This window comes from Lytechinus pictus, chromosome 11, assembly GCF_037042905.1.
Source record: "Lytechinus pictus isolate F3 Inbred chromosome 11, Lp3.0, whole genome shotgun sequence".
Taxonomy (NCBI): Eukaryota; Metazoa; Echinodermata; class Echinoidea; order Temnopleuroida; family Toxopneustidae; genus Lytechinus; species Lytechinus pictus.
This window is the reverse complement of record NC_087255.1, coordinates 26,952,269-26,973,059: the sequence shown is the minus strand read 5'-3', so window position 1 is coordinate 26,973,059 and position 20,791 is coordinate 26,952,269. Positions and strand designations below refer to the sequence as shown.

Sequence of the window (20,791 nt, the reverse complement as noted above, 5' to 3'; positions counted from 1 at the left end):
TAATCACGGATCGCAATTTTTATATTATCTTGTTGTGTTCAATTACTAGTTGAAAATAAAATTGGTGGAAGCAATCTAAACGACCTGAATGAAAATTATCATGTTCATGACGATTGAGAACAGAGTAAAAATTTGAGTGAGAATGAAAAAAATGACTGAGTAAAGAAAGTAATAAAATAGATGAATGAAAGACAGTTTAAAACTTTAAAGAAAGTTTGAACTAAAGTGAGATAAAAAAAAATACAATATGAATGAAGAAATGAACGAACGAAACGATAAGTTTGAACTAGGAGGCAGGAGATCTTTTAATGAATAAGTGAATATGAATGATGGTTGAATTTGAATGAATCGTGAATGAATTAAATGATGACAAAATTGAAGATGAATAATGAACTGAGAAGTTGAAAGTTGAAACTTTCTTACTTTCTTATTTCCCACGACAAGAGTTCCCACTCAATGATTAAGCCATATTGGAGCTAATTAATTGGAGCTCACTGCTCATTGATAACATGGGTCCTAGTATGATCCATGCTGATAACAAGGGGACGGGAATCCGAATCCGACACTTTATATAATGTTCCAATATATTATTCGCCTCAGTCCTGTTTACGTAACAATGACATTGATTGACAAACGGCGATGTAATTGGCAGCTGTATCTTCTCTGCAAGTCTGCATGAGACATTCACCTTCCCACTTTTCCCACCTCCTTGCTAGTCGGCACTAGGCCCTATCGATTTATTTACCGTGCAGATTAAAGGAAGTATTACACTTGGCGGGACATTTGATTTGATTGATAAAAAGACAGAGCGAAACCTTAAGTTGTTAAGCTGTTTGAGAAATTCGGTACTTCCAGTCTTCCACCCTTATCTCTTTATCAGAATCTCAAAATCCCCCTAATTACTGAATAAAGACCCTTTTCTTTTAAATTACAATATACTGTAAACACACATTTAGGGTTGATGTTGATGATTTCTTTCCACCATCATTATGGCTTCATCAACCAAATCGAGTAGACATGGCGAACAGAACGTCCAATGTATGGAATCATTTCACCGATGACGAGGCAGATAGGGCATATACACACTGCAATTATTGCAATGCTAGGAGGAAGGCCGGAGAAGGCCGAAATAGAGGGACGAGTAACCTGCGTCGTCATCTAATGGATTGCCTCGCTTACGCTCGTCATCGACGTCGTAATGAAGCTGCTGTTCCACAAGCTGCCGGCGACGCCGAAGCAGCAGCAAACCCCGGGGTAGCACCAGCAGCACCCAATCGTGAACGTGATCCAGTGGCCCCTCGGCCTCGTCCACGAGATGGCCATGTGCAAGAAACTTTGGCGGAAAACATCGCCAGAAGGGCGAAATACAGGAGGGACAGCGTCAGATCGCAGGAAATAGACAGAGCCATCGGAAAAATGATGGGTTTTGATCTTAGACCCTTCAGTATAGTCGAAAACGACGGGTTCAAGCAGCTTCTTGGGAAGCTGGATCCGCGATATAACATCCCATCTCGTCCGTATTTCTCCCAAACTGTGGTGCCTGGCCTCTACAATGAGATGAGGGAGAAACTCGTCTTTGACATACGAAATTCGATCCCTGGAAGTATCTCCCTAACGACAGACTTGTGGAGATCTCATCAGAGCATTGAGTATATGTGTGTCACTTTCCACTGGATGGAGCTGCATGAAAACTCCGTAAGTAAATATTGAATGATACATATTTGAATTAAATTTGCCAGGTTCTCTGTTAAGTAAATATGATCTATTCGAAATTTTGCATTATATCTAAAATTGCCATAAGAGGTTCAGAGTTCAAACAAAGCGCATTTGCTTTATGTTAGGCATAATGACAATGATTGTTATATTTTATTAGTACTAGTAGAAGTATTTTCATTTTAAACATCATTACAATTATCATGATATGAAGCCTTCTGTAGAAAATGTTAACACACTTCCCAACTGAATTCTTCATTTTACGTTCGTTTACAGTCTTTGTTTTCCCTTTTTAAAGTGGTGCAATGTGAAATTCTGAACTCGATCATGTCGATTGGCAGACATACTTGATCATTTCATGTTGTAGTCATTTATTCTTACTCTTTGCATGTTTGCGTTATATATATGATTGACAAAATAATAGTAAACTAAATAATGTTCAATGCATTATGTCGGGCAAAGAAAATTACCCCCCCCCTTTTTTTCATTTCTACATTGTATCTTTTTAATGTAAAGATTGATCTCTGATGTTCTGAAATAAAGTCGGTCAGCGGGTCAGGTTCAGATTTTATTTCCATTTTTTTTAATCTTATTCTCCCGCAACTCTAGTACAAGAGACGCCAAGCACTAGTTAGTCTGAGCGACTTCGAGGATGCGACAACGGCCGTCAACCTCCGCACACACATCGAGGCAGTAATTCAAGAGTACACTCCCATCCGAAATGTCATGTTTGCAGTTAGTGACAACGGGGCTAACATTCGGAAGTGTCTGATGGGAGGAGCCGATTTGGAACCGCTGTGCAGGGGATGGGTCCCCTGCTTGGCCCACTGCATCAATCTAGAGACTCAAAAGGCTCTCCAGACACAGAGAGCAGTGAAGGATACGATTGCCGCCTTACGCACCCTAGTCAGCAAGGTCAATAACGCTGCACCAGTGAGGAGGCGTTTCAAAGAAATCATCGGAGATGAACGTCGTTTTATCACTCTACACAGAGATGTTGAGACACGCTGGAATTCAACACTGGATATGTTGAAGTCCATTATCGTTCAGAGGGACGCAGTAGAAGCGCTGGCAAATGACAGAATAATGAGGAATTATCCAGATTTCCGTCGCCCGATGCTTTTCCAGCACTGGTCTGAAGCCCTTGATGTGCTATCCAATCTGATAAATGTGCTTCAGCCTTCCTTGGATGTAACACTGGCAGTGTCATCGGCAAATGCTGACTTGTCTTCGTACGTCCCGTTGGTGAAGGGGATGTTGAGGCAACTTGAGGCTCTCGAAACGGACGGTGATCGAGTAAGGGGTGTGGGGAGCATCCTTCGTGATCTTCATGACGGAATGAAGAAGAGAATGAAGTGGATTTTAGATCCAGAATCATGCCCAGACATTGTTGCAGATCCAAACATCGTCTACCGCACTTTCCACGCTTCAACATTCATGAATCCAAGGTAACATAAAATAATAAAACTATACAAGCATAAAATTTGTATGAAGTTGAACTGAATTCATTATCTGATTTTTATTTCATAAATATAGTATATCAATGACATAATATTGATGGATTCGTAATTCGTTAAAACATTCCTATCAATTCGATTTAATTTTAATTCTATTTTGTGAAGAAACCTAAGCCATTTATTTTTTTTTAAAACAAACCACTCCTTTAATTGAGTAAATAATAATTCTTACATTTGTTTCAGGCCAAAAATCTCACTGTTTTATTTACAAGTCGGCAATTATTGTTCCAGCTTTTTATTGATGTGATTCAATCAAAGATTATATTAAAATAAATAAACTTACATTTGATTTTTGTTTTACATGCTATTTTTCAGGTATAAAGCTAAGTTTGCCCCAAGGAGGGATGGAGCGAAAGAGGCCATCAAGACACAACTCCTCGAGATCGCTGGAGACCTCATTACAGTTCCGTCACCGATGGATTCGAACGACAACCACAATGAGCACGAGGATGATGAACCCAACGTTCCCATGCGTGAACATCCTGGAGCAGCTCCTGCTCAGGCTCCTCCACCTCCACTGAGCCTGTCATCTGCTATCGCACGAGCAATGGTTTCCTCATCATCAGACGATTCAGATGATCAGATGGCCGCGGTTCCACGAAGACCAGCGTATGTCGTTGCCTTTGAGAATGAATTGGACCTCTATCTTTCTCAGCCACGGATACAGCCAACAGACGATCCGCTGGAATATTGGTCACATCATCGTGGCACGTTCCCACACCTTGCGCCTGTCGCCGCAGCTATGCTGGCTAGTCCACCATCAAGCGTCACAAGTGAGCGCATGTTCAGTGTTGCGGGGGACGTTCTTACTAAGAAGAGATGTGCGCTGAAACCCAAAAATCTTGAGATGCTGACGATGATTAAAGTGAATAAACTCTATCTCGCTGACTGAGAAATAAAATGTGAACACTACCTGGTTATCATTTATATCAATCTGTGACATACATGTACATTTAACGTTGTAAGACCTAAGACGTGTGTGCCTATTTCATTGTACGGTAGGGGGAAGGGTCTGATAATTTATGGATTTTGTTAAACTTTGATTATTATCGAAAGAGCTAGGATATTATCATTTTTCTATGGAAATCAGAGCAACTATGAATGATTTCTTCAGGTATGAACGGGGTCTCTAGATTCTAGATATATAACAGTTAAACTTAAAGGGGGTACTTCGGGCTGAAAATAATATGATTTGATTTATTCACTTTATTTAGATGATTATAATCATTTTCAGCCTGGAGTACTTTTAAGTAACAGAATTTCAAAAAATCTATAATGCAATTCCTTTGTTATTATTAACTATACAAACCAGCAACAAAAACAAAATACAAATGAATGAAATTTAATAAGATCTTAACGAAAACTCAAGAGTGAAAATATTTTTAAAAATACCATTCATAAAATTTCATATGCTTAGAAATTAAAATCCATCAAATTTTTGTGACTCGGTCTTCATCATGAATACAGCACTGCAATCGACGGAAAGTAAATAAAGTCCGACTTGTTCTGCATCCAGATACATGCTGTATTGCGATGTGTTACTATTCTCCGATGTGTAACTTTGTTGTATTATTGTATCTTCAAAAAATGATTGGACATGACGAAGCTCATTTTTCAAGTTGTAACATTTTGAAGTTTATTTTTTTACATGTCCTTCTAATATTATGTCCTTCTTAGTCAAGTTATTTCATGTTATAACATTTTCGAGTTATTAGTTCAAACATTTTGTCTGCGCTAGCCGCTAGTGCGCTGTGTAACTTTGTTGTATATAAAAATGATTGGACACAACACAACGAAGCTTATTTTTCAAGTTGTAACATTTTGAAGTTTTTTTTTCATGTTCTCCTAAGTTAAGCTATTTCATTTTATAACATTTTAAAGTTAAAATGTGCAGTGAGAAGGGATGTTTGGAAAATATAAACAGAATCATTGATAAGAAAGGCCAGTGAAATTGACAGACAGTGAGAGGGGATGTGTTTGGAGAATATAAACAGAATCATTGATAAGAAAGGCCAGTGAAATTGACAGACAGTGAGAGGGGATGTGTTTGGAAAATATAAACAGAATCATTGATAAGAAAGGCCAGTGTAACTGAGAGACAGAGAGGGGGGATGTGTTCGGAGAATGTAAACAGAATCATTGATAAGAAAGGCCAGTGAAACTGAGAGACAGAGAGGGGGGATGTGTTCGGAGAATGTAAACAGAAGCCAGAATACATTGCGTAATCATGTCTGGCAAGGAGCGAGTGACGGGCCACGTGTAATGCCATGTGGCAGAGAAAGGAATGCTATATGACTTGGAGTGGGGCGAGTCGAGCCTGTTTCCACGGCAACGCTCGCTGTTTGAGCTCGGCGAGGGATTTGCGGTGAACGGCAGTGAGACAGTTGTTTGCTTATTGGATTACCAAATTAGGTCATGACCTGATAGAGCGTGCCGTCAGGTCAGAGTGTTAGCTGCCCTTTTTTGAAGACATGCTAAGATGGTCTAGTGGCTAACTAACCCTCCTTTTCGTTATTTCATACATTTTCCGATGAAAACTGAAGCCCCCGCACTCTGAATGCCCAGATCTCTTAATTTTTCCGATGTACAATTGATTGAAAGTCTTCAAGATTTCTGAAGATGTAAAATTGGATTGCAATGGATTGCAAGTTTCTTGCAAATACCTCTCTCTTGACTGATCGATCGAGATAAAAATAAATAAAAGCCTAGCTAATACCTTGGTCACATTTGCTCTACGGCGGCCGTACGGCGAGTCGAAAACAGCCGTTTTAACATTTATTTGTCCAACTACATATAGGTGGTTTGAATTAGTTTGAATTAAAATTAATAAAACGGCTGTTTTCGACTCGCCGTACGGCCGCCGTAGAGCAAATGTGACCAAGGTATTAGCTAGCTAAGCACTAGTAACACGAGCTGTTTAGTGTTTACGTACCGGTAAGTTCATGGGCGCCCTCGTGCACGTTTGTATTAGTTTGCAAAGAATTGGAAGAAATACAAAAACAGAAGGAAATAATATGGAGATATACAAGAAAAAATTGACTGTATCATTATCCTGGTATTTATTTCAATTTTGATTACTTAATAGACGAGGTCCCATAGAATTGAATATTGTAATTATGAATGTTGTGAGTCGCCGTGTCGACCGACCTGGACTGAAAACTAAAAAAGCAACATTGCCGATCTTTGCTGGGCAGCCTGTGCTAGCTAGCGCGCGCGGAGCTGCGGCTCCAATCGATCAGAGGAGTTAATTGCGTAATGCTTTCAATTTCGAGATCAGAGCGGACCACCCATTTCGTGGTACAAACTTCTACAAAGTCACCCCAAAAAACATTTTCTCTCCGGAATAAAAGGCGAATTTGCAAATTGTAAGTAAATTCACTCTAGGCTAGGTTAGTAGTTGGCATATATTTTCCTGATTTGAGCCTGTTTAGTGTGGGGATTGCAGGAATAATATTTTTCAAAGATAAATTGACTTGCGGGTTAAAACCCGACGGGTCAGCGGGTCCCGCTTGCAAATTATTGGATTATACGGGACGGTACGGTTCGGGTTTTCACTTGCGGGTTACAACATTACTGGGGGTACACGATGGAAGGGTTAGGCCTAGGGGCCCCCGAAAGTTCTACAACCAAGATAAAAAAGAAATGAAGGGAATTAATGAAAAGAAAAGGAAAAGTGTAAGTTAAGATATCTATCTCAAATTTTTACTCATTACGCTACCGTACTGCCACACACGGGTTTGCCCTAATGATCGTGGACAATCATAAAAAATATCATTTTCATACCATGTGACTGGGAAATTTTTGGCTCCACCCCCCCCCCCCCCCTCTCGATCCCTGTATCGATTTTGACTTTATAGGGGCCTATACCTGATGGAATTAGCTTCATTCAATATAAAATCATAACGGATAGAACGCCTTGAATACAGGCCAAACAGCCTAACGACATTGCCGTGTCACGTGACAACCAGTATTAAACGAGAATGTGCACAACCCTATGGCGACAAAATTTGCCGCAAAAGTTGAGCAAGTTCTGGACAAAAAGGCTTCAATACCCCAAGAAAAGACCAGGCGAGTACTATTTATACATTTTTTCAATTTAGTAATATCTAGAGTCTAATTTAAGAACATATTTCGTCATGGAGCTCCATGGTAAGATCTAGTAATTTAAGTCCAACATTTAATTCGCGTGCACTCACTTTTTTAACACAGGAATTAATAGCCTTGGTGCTTAGAGTGGATAAAACCTTGTTCTCAGTTATATCTCCATGTGTGGCAAAATAAGGATGGCAATGTTTGGCTTATTTTCTCTTTTTCTTTGGGACAAATGCTTGATTTTTTTACAATGAAAGTTTCCATTTCACCTATTCGTCATACAACTTGGCCCTTAATGTTAAGTAAATTTGATTCTTTAAATAATTTTTTCTTCATTAAAAATAGAGATTAAAAAATGAAAATTTTCTTGCCATATTATTTTCCATCAATAGAGGGCGTACACAAAAATATGCCAAAAATTCAAGTTTTTGAGCGCTCTAGTGAATACAAAAATTATTCCCAAGTTACTTATGAAAAATAAATTGCAACTGTATGGAAATTAGTAATTTTGGTAACAAAAATGATTTTTAATGATTTTTTAAAGTGTGTGCTCTGTACAGCATTGGCATGCCATAGTCCTACCTGTAGATTCCCCACAGGCAGGGTGGTTGCAGTGAACAAGTGGCAAAAACCAGACACCTTGCCCCGAGATTTCTACTTTCATGACTTTCCTTCTAACATTGTCTAAGATCTAGCCCTAAATCATGTAAATGGGATACAACTTAATTTCCAACATTTCTACGCTATCGATTTTTATTTTTAAACAAGAATTCATTAAAAAATGAGAAAAATATGAAAAGACGGAGGATACTTGCCCGATGTTTACGCCGCCATCTCGTTTCCTGGAGTATTGTTCTTCCCCAACGTTACGCGACGCACGCCTGAACATCTTCGTTCTTTTCAGGGGGCACTTGGCTTAGTGAAGCCCACGATTCGTCATCGATGTCATGTCCGAAGATGGATATACCCTCAAAGACTTTGCTCTAGAGGCTGTTGCTCCCAGAGTCCCAGTCTTGAAAGGGTGTTACGCGCTTGAAGAAACAAGTTGTTCATCTCCAGGATCGGAAAGTCCCTCCCAGCCATGCATTTCCAGGGTTCCATCACCGTACACTGAAGAACACCAAGACATCTCAATTCAGCTTTTGAAAAGGAGGTCCATGCATTAATAAACGCTCTTTGAAGATCGTTCTGAGGCCGCTGCACCTTGCCCTTGCTTGGTGAAATACTCTAGTATTCCACCACCGCACCTGAACAGAACGACAGAATTACCAAACAATATATTAAACCTGTTTCCCACCCAGCGTGGAAGAGTGGAGGGCAACCCCTTGTCACGAAGGTATGTCTTTATTCCAACGTTGTCCCCGCTTGCAGCATTGTTCAATATCTTGTCAGCCGCTCTAAGAGGTGCCTGGATTCTGCCCTCTCCAGATTTCTGGAATGGCATACATGTAGATCCCGAAGCAGAGGCCTTCTTCTTGTCTTCGGTACAAAGGATGCTATTAACTTGTTGGGCCAAATAATCCAACGGGTGCATTGCAAAACGGAAGGAGTTGATACAACTCCCAGACTCCTCCAATTCCTTGTCAACTGCTGAGTTTGTTGTACATCGATCAGTCATAGTGTTCTTGACTTTTCTGAGAAGATCTTCCTCAACTTCTTCACATGACACCTTTATGGAATTCACGTAGTCAGCTGCTGTGCCCCCTGGTTGCTGCTGGACACCTGTCAGGAAGGTTGCTGATCTTATTGACACCTATCTCTGCCAGGTGTCCCAGGCGGCCTTTTGTTGTTCCATCATATTTCAGGGTTAGGCTATGTTCACCTTCTACTCCCTCTTTTACCTGTTCTCTTGATTAGGTCTTCATTTCAGAAGTAACGCATAGATTCTGCCCTTATATGTAAGACATATAACTACACATTTTCATTGAATTGTTTATCGAAATATGATTTTCACTTCTTTGCATTATTACCACTTTTTTTAATACGGGTACTTAGAAAACCTCGAAAATTTCTGTGTTGTGTGATGATATGCTTCCACTTGCAGAAACCCTGTTTAGTATATTTCATATGTAATTGTTAAGCAGTCAATTTTGTTTTTGTTGATTGTTAGACAACAGAATATACTGACCTGAAGGAAGTACGAGACTTGTCTGATACTGCTTGAATATTCTTTTCCTTCCTTCGCACAAAGAGGTTTGGTGAAATTTTCTACTTGTTCTTCTAACTCATCAATATTTCTATGAAGATCATCTATATAATCTACTTGTCCAAGATTAGCCGGCGGTCTTTGCTGGGCCTGTTTACGTCAGGGTTCTTTGCTCTTCTTAGACTTCGATTTATACAGTTTACATCTGTTTATTGCTCTGCGATGCAGTGACTTGACTCGAGTGTAGGTGGAATTCAAGGCCTGAAATTTACATGTACATCGCCACATAGACCGGCTGGTTCCAAGTCTCTTAAAGTTCTGAATGACATCTTTCTCCATCTTTTCCAATGATGGAATACAAAGCTTTTATTTCCTTGGAAGCACTTCTATCCTCTAATCTTTTCCTCTCACACTCCTCCAACTTTTTTTTGCAGACGACGCACACTCTCTTCTTTTTTTCTTTTCAAATGTTTTCAAGCTCCTGACAAGACCTATGCAATTTTTACACTGCCTTACACGGTTCCATCTTCTGCTTAGTCTCTGTGTTGAATACTGCGCTAAATACTCTTTATGGGCTTTCTTCCCAGCAGTTGTTGCATTCTTCTTCAGTTTGGAACACTTCTCCTTCACCCTCCCCATTGCTGAATTGAGTGATACAGGATTACATTTTATTAGGTCACTGTTAATGAATGGGGCAAGTTCTGCAACCATCCCATTCGTCAGAGTTATTTTGTTTATTTTTGAAGAGATGTTAGTCGTTGTGAGGCCTGCCTCTGCACACTTGAAACCAATGAAACCTTCCATTGTCCTGTTGAATATGAAGTATTCATTGTCCTAGAACACCTTGATAGTTTTTATGATGTGTATTAGCAAACTAAAAGGTGTGATGAAGTGGTACATGAACCTTCAAATCATAAATTGTAAAAATAACAACTTAAAACGTACATAAAATAAACAAATGAATAAAAAAAGATACAAATAAAGATGAAACTCTCAAACCATAATTTGCATTTCACACAACCACACTTCGCTTGCAGGCATCATCATAAAAAAAAAATTAAAAAAAATTAGAAACCACTTCTACTAACAGCTGCATCAAACATGATATCTTTGATAACCTTTCTCTACCATCTCTTATTCTCTTTCACCAACAATAAAGAGTTAACCAATTTGATTCTTTCTTGGAATTTTGGTACTAATTTGCAGTAAACACTGCACTTGATCTTGCAATGTGTTAACACATCGCATCGCAACCAGGTCACAGGCCAGGATATTGCCATGGATGGTACAGGCAGGTACAACCAAGTAGCCTGGAAACTCATAGACCTGGCCATAGAGGATATCTATTGTAACAATATAATCCTCCGTGGACAGGGCCCTGTTGAAACTGCAGATAGAATAGCAGCGGTTCTGATTGGTAGGTTGATGTCATTGGTAAGATCAAGATGACTGCTCCATTCAATGTTCCTCAAAAAACCTGTGTCCCAAATTCATCTACAAAAATAAATAAAATACAAATATGAGAAGTTCATGGTAAAAAGTTAAAAACTGTATCTCAATCTAGTATTTTAATTGAATCTATCCTCACTGGTAGATCAAAGATTATGGGGCATGCAACAGATTTCATTTGTTTTGCAATTTTTATTTGTAAAAGGCACAATTCTGTGGCCTTCAAAGACAATTTTCTAATATATACATTCACCAAATTACCAAACCCTTTGCAAACAATATTCCTCCGTTTTCAATGGAAACTACACGACAATTGTCATACATGTGGGTCCCATCGACTTGCGCATATCCTGCTGGCTCACATGCACTCAATCGTGGGGCAATTTCATGAAAATCCAAGCCAGATGGCCCGGGGAAGCCCAACCTCCCACCTCCATATTTTAAAATGGCTAAGTCTTGCGACATAGAGGAATGGAAAATCGAATCTGAAATGAATTCAGCTTAAAAATTCAGCCTGCTGCAGTGCCTGGGAGGCAGCGTAGCTCAGTCGGTTAGAGCACCTGTTTCGGATAAGATCGTAGATCTCGGTGAGGGATTCGAAACCCGCTCATGCCGAAACGCGTCTAACAAAATCTGATGGTATAGCTTTGTGTGTAAGCATGCCTCACCACTGTATTTAGTGCAGGTATGAATGCAGTTGGAAAACACTCCGTCCATCGGAAAGGACGCAAATCTTGGTCGCGTCACTCGTGTGTATATAGGAGAGTCACAACCAGTGAACGTTAAAACCAAATACATTATTGGTCAAAGAGTAGGGTGTTCACCCGGTGTATTGCACATGTTGGTCCCGGCAAAAATCTTCAGGTCAAGTCATTCTTGATGTACAATTGCCATAATAATCAATATAATGATTGTGGGCATTAATGGAAAGACAAGACAACATGGTTTCAATTGTCTGGCTTGCTGAAAAATTTAAAGGATAGAAATGGAAATGGGACAGAATCTGATAAGATCTTATACAAGCTTACTTGTAATTGAAGATCGCTCTTGCAAAAAATCATTATTCACCTATTTTAATTGTTTAAGAAAAAATTAATCTGATTCTGTTTTTTCTTTGAGAAGACAAGTATTTGTCTCATACTATTATCTCACTTTGTGTTTCAGGTTTCAAAGTTGGGGATTGTAGCTGTTAGTAAGTATTGAGATGGTTTGTTTTCTTGTGTATGTGTGTTTGGGGAATGTGAGATGTATCTGTTATTATGTTCCAACAACTTCAGGGCTTGTAAAACTAGCTTTAATATCTTAATTGATCCATATTCGGCTTGGGCTAGTAGTTCATTTTCAATCAACAACTTTTAATTAAAAAAATGTTATTTCTATGACAAAATATAATTCCAAAATCAACACATATGAATCTGTACTGCATTTAGAAGAAGTTTTTTTGACTTGCTTAATGTTGCAATGATAAATAAACATTATCTGCCTATTTGAAAAAAAAATGTGATGTAATTAAGGTTTACATTTGTTCCGGTCTTAATGTCTTAGAGGGCATAGGATCATAATAGAGTTTTTGGTTCAGAATAATGTAAAAGAAAAGGAGTAGGATTTATTTAGTTTAGGAGGTTATGTTTTATGTTTGGCTTAACATGCAGATTTTTTTATCGAAGCAATTGTCGCCGGAGCAAATGTCATAAAACCGTTATTAATCCCATTTTGATATTGGTATATGTCAGGTCACAAAGGCCTTGTCTTTTAGGTGACCTAAAGAACATTTCATCCTGTGACAAAAATGCCCCTCCTTATTTCACTGAATACAAAGTGATGCCTGATGGGTGAGGGTTTTTTTCTCAGAATAATGCAAGGATATATGTTGTGATAAGGGTTAGAACTGTGGCGGAGGAGGGTTTTATTTTTTTTTTTGGGGGGGGGGGCCTATTTTTTCACAAGCAATTGTCTGAGCAAATGTCACTGAACCTTTTTCCATTGTTGCAGTCATACTATCAAGCATTTATGTCAATAATTTTCACAAAGCTTGGATGAAATCTAACGTATGATTCCCCCATATTTTTAGGTGACACCCATCCAGATGATATCACTTGCCTCGTTGCCGATGCCTTTCTAGCCTACACCGCCTGCAAGAATGTTGTAAGGGCGTTTACACTCGGACAGAAGGTAGGTTCTATAGTTCTGTATAGAAGTGGAAATGCCTTTCGCATCACAGATTCAGGATTGAAAAAATGTTGCAGACGAGTTTGGTTTTAAAAGGAATTGAAAGACTGGGGTTTGGTAATGGAATTTTTACAGTTTAATCTTACTGGAAATAGGACTTACAATATAAATGAAAGATTGGTGTGTTTCTATATATTATGAGAAAAGTATTCATTAGTATATGAGCCAACTGTATCTGCAGCAGTGCATCAGAATGGGAGGAGTAAGACTGGTGTTGAGAGATGTTGCAATCTTAAAGGTCAAGTCCACTCAAGAAAATTGTTGATTTGAATCGATAAAGAAAAATCAAACAAACATAACGCTGCAAATTCAAAAATCGGATGTAAAATAAGAAAGTTATGACATTTTTAAGTTTCGCTTATTTTTCACAAAACGGTTAAATACACAACTCAGCGATATGCAAATGAGAGAGTCGATGATGTCCATCACTCACTATTTCTTTTGTTTTTTATTGTTTGAATAATACAATTTTTCAATTTTTACAGATTTGACAATAAGCACCAACTTAACTTAACCATAAACTGTTAAAATAATGGTAATTCCACATGTTCAGGGAAAAATAAAAGTTTGTTTCATTTGAAAAGGAGGAGAAAATTAGAATATTTCATATTTCATATAATAAAATACAAAAGAAATAGTGAGTGGGTGACGTCATCAGTCTGCCAATTTGCATACCGACCAGGATGTGCATATAACTGTTTTGTGAAATTAAGCGAAACTTTAAAATGTCATAACTTTCTTATTTGACATCCGATTTTGATGAAATTTTCAGTGTTTTGCTAGTTGGATTTTTCTCCTCTTTTTCAAATCAACTTTTTGTTGAGGTTGACTTGTCCTTTAACAGACAAAAGATTCTTGATAGATATGGACTTAAATCAGTTAAATTTCAACGCCTTCATTCTGCATTTGGGTTCAATTAAAAATTTGTTCTAAAGTGATGGTTTTTAACTATGGATAGACATATGTCAAACAAAAGTTGTAACAGAACAGGTTCAATTTATGAGCTCATTTGACTATAAAGTGTTGCCTTGGTACTAGACTAACCTATATTAATGCTGCTTACGCATGTATTATTTTGTGTTTTCAACGAGGCAACTAGACTATTCTGGGCTAAATTATTGTATGAATATTGCCTCAATAGGTAACTTCAACCCAGTTTCTAGACTATTCCAGGTAAAATTATTAGTGTGAATGCTGCATCAGTTTCTCATTGTTTCTTTAATTCATTCATCTAGGTCGTTCACACGTACACAGGTCACGACTCTGATGTTCATCTTTTGCTGCCTTTCGGTGATCACCTTGTTAGTATTGATGCAGACAGTAATCTAAAGATATGGGATATTCAGTCTGAAGGTTAGTCTTTGTTTAAAATAGAAGTATTGTTTTAACCACTTAAGGACCAAGTTTATTTACTTTCCAAAGGCTTTGTAAACGCACAATCTTATTCCAGGTGGGTTTTTGTCTCGCCTGCATAGCAGAGCGAGACTATAGGCGCCGCTTTTCCGACGGCGGCGGCGGCGTCAACATCAAATCTTAACCCAAGGTTAAGTTTTTGAAATGACATCATAACTTAGTATATGGACCTAGTTCATGAAACTTGGACATAAGGTTAATCAAGTATTACTGAAGATCCTGCTCGAGTTTCAGGTCACATGACCAAGGTCAAAGGTCATTTAGGGTCAATGAACTTTGGTCAAGTTGGGGGTATTTGTTGAATTATTATCATAACTTTGAAAATTTATGGATCTAGTACATGAAACTTGGACATAAGGTTAATCAAGTATTAGTGAACATCCTTCCTGAGTTTCAGGTCACATGACCAAGGTCAATGGTCATTTAGGGTCAATGAACTTTGGCCAAGTTGGGGGTATTTGTTAAATTACCATCCTAACTCTGAAGGTTTATGGATCTAGTTCATAAAACTTGGACATAAGAGTAATCGAGTATCACTGAATGTTACGTGGCCAGGACCAACTCTACATCTCAGCACACAAGAACCTAAACTTCTCCAACTCTCAAGTCACCCCAAATCCTCACAATCGATGACACATCTTTTAAAGACAGGGAAGCCGTGTTTGTGTATTTGATCTCTAGCCGCGAACTCTTTTATTACTCCTAGTCTACATCCAGACTTGGGGTCGTCACACCTCCACCCCTAAGAACGAAAGTTATAACAGAACTTTCGTGACAAAAATAGTACATAATCAATAATAAATGTGGTTATTGAGGAATAAAAGTTCCAGATTTATGGAAATTTTGATTCTAAAACCTTTTGTGCGTGCATTTGTTAAACTCTTTCCGATATCAATACCTTGGTTTAAAAATACACTCAATAATTTGTTTAATTAGATAACATTCCTTTCGAGAACGTTAGTATCCAAATAATCAAATACATGAAAAATGTACTCATTGAGTGATTGAGTAAAATATACTTTCACATCCAAATAAGGGTTTTTGTTTTGAATTTGAGTATCCTCAAAAACCACCGACAACAACAAGTGAAAACATCATTGTATGAAAAATGCAATACAGTTGTACATCATGCTCATTCATTTTTGTCACACAATTTTTTTTTTTTAAATCACTAATCAAAAACACCACCAATATAAAATTGGTTAAGCTGATAACTATATACTTTGTGAAGAAAATATCAGCAGAAATCAATGCCATGAAAACGCAGCCCCAATTACTTATTTTAGGTACAATTTCTTTGTGTTTTGTTTAATGTTTGCATCCATAAAGCTTACAAGCCCCCAGTGACAAAGACTGAGCATAAATGTACATGTATATCTTGATACAAAATAACAAACAGTTTGCCAAAAATAAGATCAATGATGGAAGTTAAAGTTCACTTTGTGTTCATTTTGATGAAGTATCAGTTCGCACTTCAGTTAGTGTTCAGTTTGTGATTGTTCAACTTCCAGTTTCCAAGATCAGTTCAAATTGAAGTATATCTGTCAAAGTTCCGATTCATCATTATCAATATCAAGATCCAGAACATCCGTTGGATTCAAATTCACCATTACTCAGTTTAGGTTACAATACAATATTACTCGGCAAATCCACGAGACAGGGTATCCGCGATCACATTGTCCTTTCCGGGTATGTGTTCTATGGTAAGATTGTATTCCTGAAGCATCAAGGACCACCTCATCAGCCTAGCGTTCTTGTTCTTCATTCTGTTGAGGAAGGTCAAGGGATTGTGGTCTGTTCTGACCACCAATGGATTGTTCGATGTGTAGACATCAAAGTGTTGAAGGCCAAGAATCAGTGCGAGAGTCTCCTTCTCAATAGTGCTATACTTAACTTGATGGCTATTTAGTTTCTTTGACATGTAGCACACTGGTCGCTCTATCCCATCACAATCTTTTTGAAGAAGAACCCCTCCGACTCCAAGACCACTAGCATCAACTTCCAGCACGAACGTCTTGCTGAAGTCCGGTGCTGCCAAGACAGGCTCACTAGCAAGAGTTGCCTTCAAGCGTTCAAAAGCGATCTGACATGACGGTGTCCAAGTATATGGCACATCTTTCTTCAGTAGGTTTGTCAGAGGTGCAGAAACAGAAGCAAAGTTCTTGCAGAATTTCCGATAGAATCCGGACATCCCCAGAAAGCGACGTAGGGCTCGCTTATCCTCTGGAACCGGGAAGTCCACAATGGCTCCTACCTTTGCACTGATTGGACTTACTGTCCCAAGCCCAACCACATGGCCAAGGAACGATACCTGTGCATGAGCAAAGTCCGACTTCTTCAGATTCACAGTCAAGTTTGCCTTGGAGAGACGATCGAAGAGAGACTTCAGGCGATGCAGATGCTCTTCCCAGGTGTTGCTATATACCACAATGTCATCCAGGTATGCCTGACATCCTTCGAGACCAGCGATCACTGCATTCATCAACCGTTGGAAAGTGGCAGGGCTGTTCTTCATTCCGAACGGCATGACTTTGTATTGGTAGAGACCATCTGGTGTAACAAATGCAGACAGCTCTTGTGCCCTTGGTGACAGGGGCACCTGCCAGTATCCTTTTAAGAGATCTAGCTTTGACACAAACTTGGCACTCCCTATCTTGTCAATCAGGTCGTCAATGCGAGGTATGGGGTACGAGTCTGATTTGGACTTGGAATTCAACAACCTATAGTCTGTACAGAACCTATAACTACCATCCTTCTTTGGTACTAAGACACAAGGAGAACTCCATTGACTACTACTTGGTTCAATAATGTCATTGACAATCATGTAGTTAACTTCCTTCCTGAGAATTTCCAACTTTGACGGATTCAACCTATACGGATGTTGCTTAATTGGAGTACACTCCCCGAGATCAACATCATGTTCTACGAGAGTGGTTCTACTGGGAATATCACCAAACAAGTGACTGTATTCGGAAATCAACTCCTGCAACGACTCTCTCTTACTCACTGGAAGATAATTCAACCTTTCACAAAGATTCTCCAGAACTTCTGAATTATCAAGCTTAACTTCAGGCAAGGAAAGACCAACTTCCTTTTGTTCCTCAACGTCAACATCATCACTCCTACCACAAGCAACACCAACACTCGCAACCGACTTTGCTGCACAATCCTCATTGCTCTCTACATACTCTTTCAACATGTTAATGTGACAAAGACGTTTCTGTTTTCTCTTATCCGGAGTGCGAATTACATAGTTCACCTCACTCACTTTCTTCTCCACAACGTATGGACCAGAGTACCGAGCCTGCAAGCAATTACCCGGAATTGGCAACAGCACTAACACCTTAGAACCAGGATCAAAGCTTCTCTCCCTAGCTTTGCGATCAAACACTTTCTTCATGTCAGCCTGAGCAGTCTTCATGTGCTGCATAGCAAGTTCTCTTGAATAAGACAACCTTTCTCGGAACCTAGATACATAATCCAGTAATCCACACTTCTCATCCGATTCAAGCATCTTCTCTTTCAACACCAATAAAGGCCCACGAACAGTGTGGCCAAATACCAAGTCAAATGGACTAAATCCTAATGAGTCTTGAACAGACTCCTTAACTGCAAACAAGAGTAAGGGCAGTCCCTCGTCCCACTCTTTCTCACACTGAAAACAATAAGTTCTCATCATGTTTTTCAAGGTTTGATGAAACCTTTCCAATGCTCCTTGGCTCTCAGGATGATAGGCACTCGAATTCACGCATCGAATTCCCAACTGCGACATCACCTGTCTGAACAACTTGGAAGTGAAATTAGAGCCTTGATCACTCTGAATAATCCTTGGTAATCCTACCAACGAAAAGAACTTCACCAGTGCTTTGCAAACATTCTGAGCCGTTATTCTACGAAGTGGCACTGCCTCGGGAAATCTGGTTGCTGCACACATCATAGTCAAGAGATACTCATGTCCAGCCTTAGTCTTAGGCAGTGGGCCAACACAATCAACAATTATTGTTGAAAATGGCTCATCAAATGCAGGGATGGGCCGTAAGGGTGCCGGCGGGATCTTCTGGTTGGGTTTGCCAACAACTTGGCAAGCATGACATGCCCTACAAAACTCACTAACATCACTCCGCAGCCCTGGCCAAAAGAAATGTTTCAGAATTCTGTTAACAGTCTTATTGACACCAAGGTGTCCACCAAGACCAGTTTCATGTGAAACTTTCAAAATCTGCCTACGAAAGACCTTAGGCACCACAACCTGATGAATAACCCTCCAATCTTCATCAAGACTTGCATCTGGAGGTCTCCATCTCCTCATGAGAATATCATCCTTCATGTAAAAGCATGTGCTTTCATTTACAGCTTCCTCCTCAGACAGAGCGCCATTGATACTTTCAACCAACTCAGGATCTTTGCCTTGAGCATCGATCAAAGACAACCTATTAAGTCCTATATCAGTTTCACCATCCTGATAAACTCCACTACCATCTTCAGCAGATTTGCTATCATCTACCTGACAGAACACACTGTTATCATCCAAATGACCAAGAAAACTATCTCCCAAATCAACAGTATCCGGACTAGTCTCTTTCAAACCCTGCTCTGAATTTTCCCTTTCCTGTTTTGCCTTAGCAGCCATAGACCTAGTCAATACACAGGAGGAAAACACGTCTGGCATCTCTTTTACCAAACTTTCAGTTTCCTCATCAGTCACAGGAATGTTTGATTTAACTGGGTGTGGCAAAACCTTATCACCTGCAAGATCATTACCTAACAGCAACGATACTCCTTCTACCGGTAAGGCAGGAGAAACTGCAACAACCACCTGACCTGACACAATGTCAGACTTCAAATTCACGCTATGTAAAGGCACCTGAATTACACCACCTATACCTTTTACAAACACATCTGAATGAACAGCCGAGTCTTCAGAAAAAGGCAAAACATTAGCTAAGAGAAGAGTCTGGGTAGCCCCAGTATCCCGAAGAATACGCACAGGAACCTCCTCACTACTACCTGACAAACCTACAAAACCTTCAGTCATAAACGGTTTGTACCCTACAGACACTGCTCTATTCTCCCTCTTGACACTAACTAATGCATTATGAACTACTTTCCTCTCACCAAAACCCTCTTTCTCTCTCTTTTTCTTCAGCTTACTACACTCAGACATTCTATGTCCTTCTTGCTTACAGTAATAACAAGGACCAGGAACAAGTTTTTGCCTATTACCACTCTTGACAGTATTGTTACTACCTTGACTCTCATCCTTCCATGAAGAATCTTTCTTACCAACAAACTGATTAACCTTCCCTTGAGGTTTACTCCTCTCAACTACCTTATGTGTTAAGACATATTCATCCAAGAGTACTGCTGCCCTATGAACGTTCACCACCTCACGCTCCTCTAAGTACTGCCTTAACTCATGTGTAACCGAACGTTTCAACTCCTCACTCAACATAAGCTCCTTCAAACTATCAAAGCTATTAACACCAGTTGAGGACAACCATCGTTCAAAATGAACAACCTTCTTACGAACCAGGTCCACATAAGTGCCCCGTTCGCCCTTTTTAGCATTGCGAAATGCTTGCCGATGTGCCTCAGGCACTAATTCATAAGCCCTCAAGACAGAAGACTTCAGTTGCTCGTAGCAACCCCCCTCTTCAACAGACAATGAGGCATAAACCTCCTGGGCCCTACCGATGAGCACACTCTGTACCAAAGTTGGCCAGACAGATCTCTCCCAGCCTAAATTGACAGCTACCTTCTCAAAATGCTGAAAGAACTCTTCTACCTTACTCTCATCAAACTTAGGAACCAACCTAACATACTTACAAGCATCAAACTTGCCAGAGGAATCTCCACTCCTCACATTCAATTCCTTAGATTTCAAATCTAGGCTCTTCATCTGTAGCTCAACCTCTTTTGTACGAAGTTCAAGCTCTTTCAATTTCAACTGTGCTTCCAGAGTTTTTAGATTTAACTCAGAATCACGAGATCCAATAGAAGACGCAGAATCATCCCCCTCCTCCTCAGAATCAACATCCGCTGACCAAATGTCCGTTTGGACCAAAAACTGACGAATGCAGTCCTTAACCTCATCCTTTCTAAATGAAGGACGAACCGAAACGTCTAAAAGACGAGCAGCTTCCACTAACTCAGCCTTTGTCAACTGCCCCAACAGCTCTGGTGTGGGACCATCAACAAAACTTCGCACTCTATCCTCAGCCATTGAGATAAA

The 20,791-nt window shown here is 39.5% G+C and overlaps 2 protein-coding genes across 2 annotated transcripts in view; both read left to right on the top strand.

Moving 5' to 3' along the window:
• The first annotated feature begins 2,739 nt into the window (after positions 1-2,739).
• Positions 2,740-4,122, top strand: LOC135156044 (zinc finger BED domain-containing protein 4-like). Its single transcript, XM_064107072.1, has 2 exons — positions 2,740-3,161; positions 3,546-4,122. The coding sequence occupies exons 1-2, from the start codon at positions 2,740-2,742 to the stop codon at positions 4,120-4,122; spliced, it is 999 nt and encodes a 332-aa protein (XP_063963142.1).
• A 6,624-nt stretch (positions 4,123-10,746) lies between these two features.
• Positions 10,747-20,791, top strand: part of LOC129272053 (WD repeat-containing protein 36-like) — a 30,776-nt gene continuing 20,731 nt past the window's right edge. The window contains exons 1-4 of the mRNA XM_064107071.1: positions 10,747-10,902; positions 12,082-12,109; positions 12,989-13,089; positions 14,382-14,499. Of these exons, the coding sequence (XP_063963141.1) occupies positions 10,747-10,902; positions 12,082-12,109; positions 12,989-13,089; positions 14,382-14,499 (403 nt within the window). The remainder of the gene's footprint in view (positions 10,903-12,081; positions 12,110-12,988; positions 13,090-14,381; positions 14,500-20,791) is intronic.

Coding starts and splice junctions, on each gene's coding strand:
- LOC135156044 (XM_064107072.1), top strand. CDS start 2,740: ATGTTGAAGTCCATTATCGTTCAGAGGGACGCAGTAGAAGCGCTGGCA. Junction 3,162..3,545: donor TCAACATTCATGAATCCAAG/GTAACATAAAAT, acceptor GCTATTTTTCAG/GTATAAAGCTAAGTTTGCCC.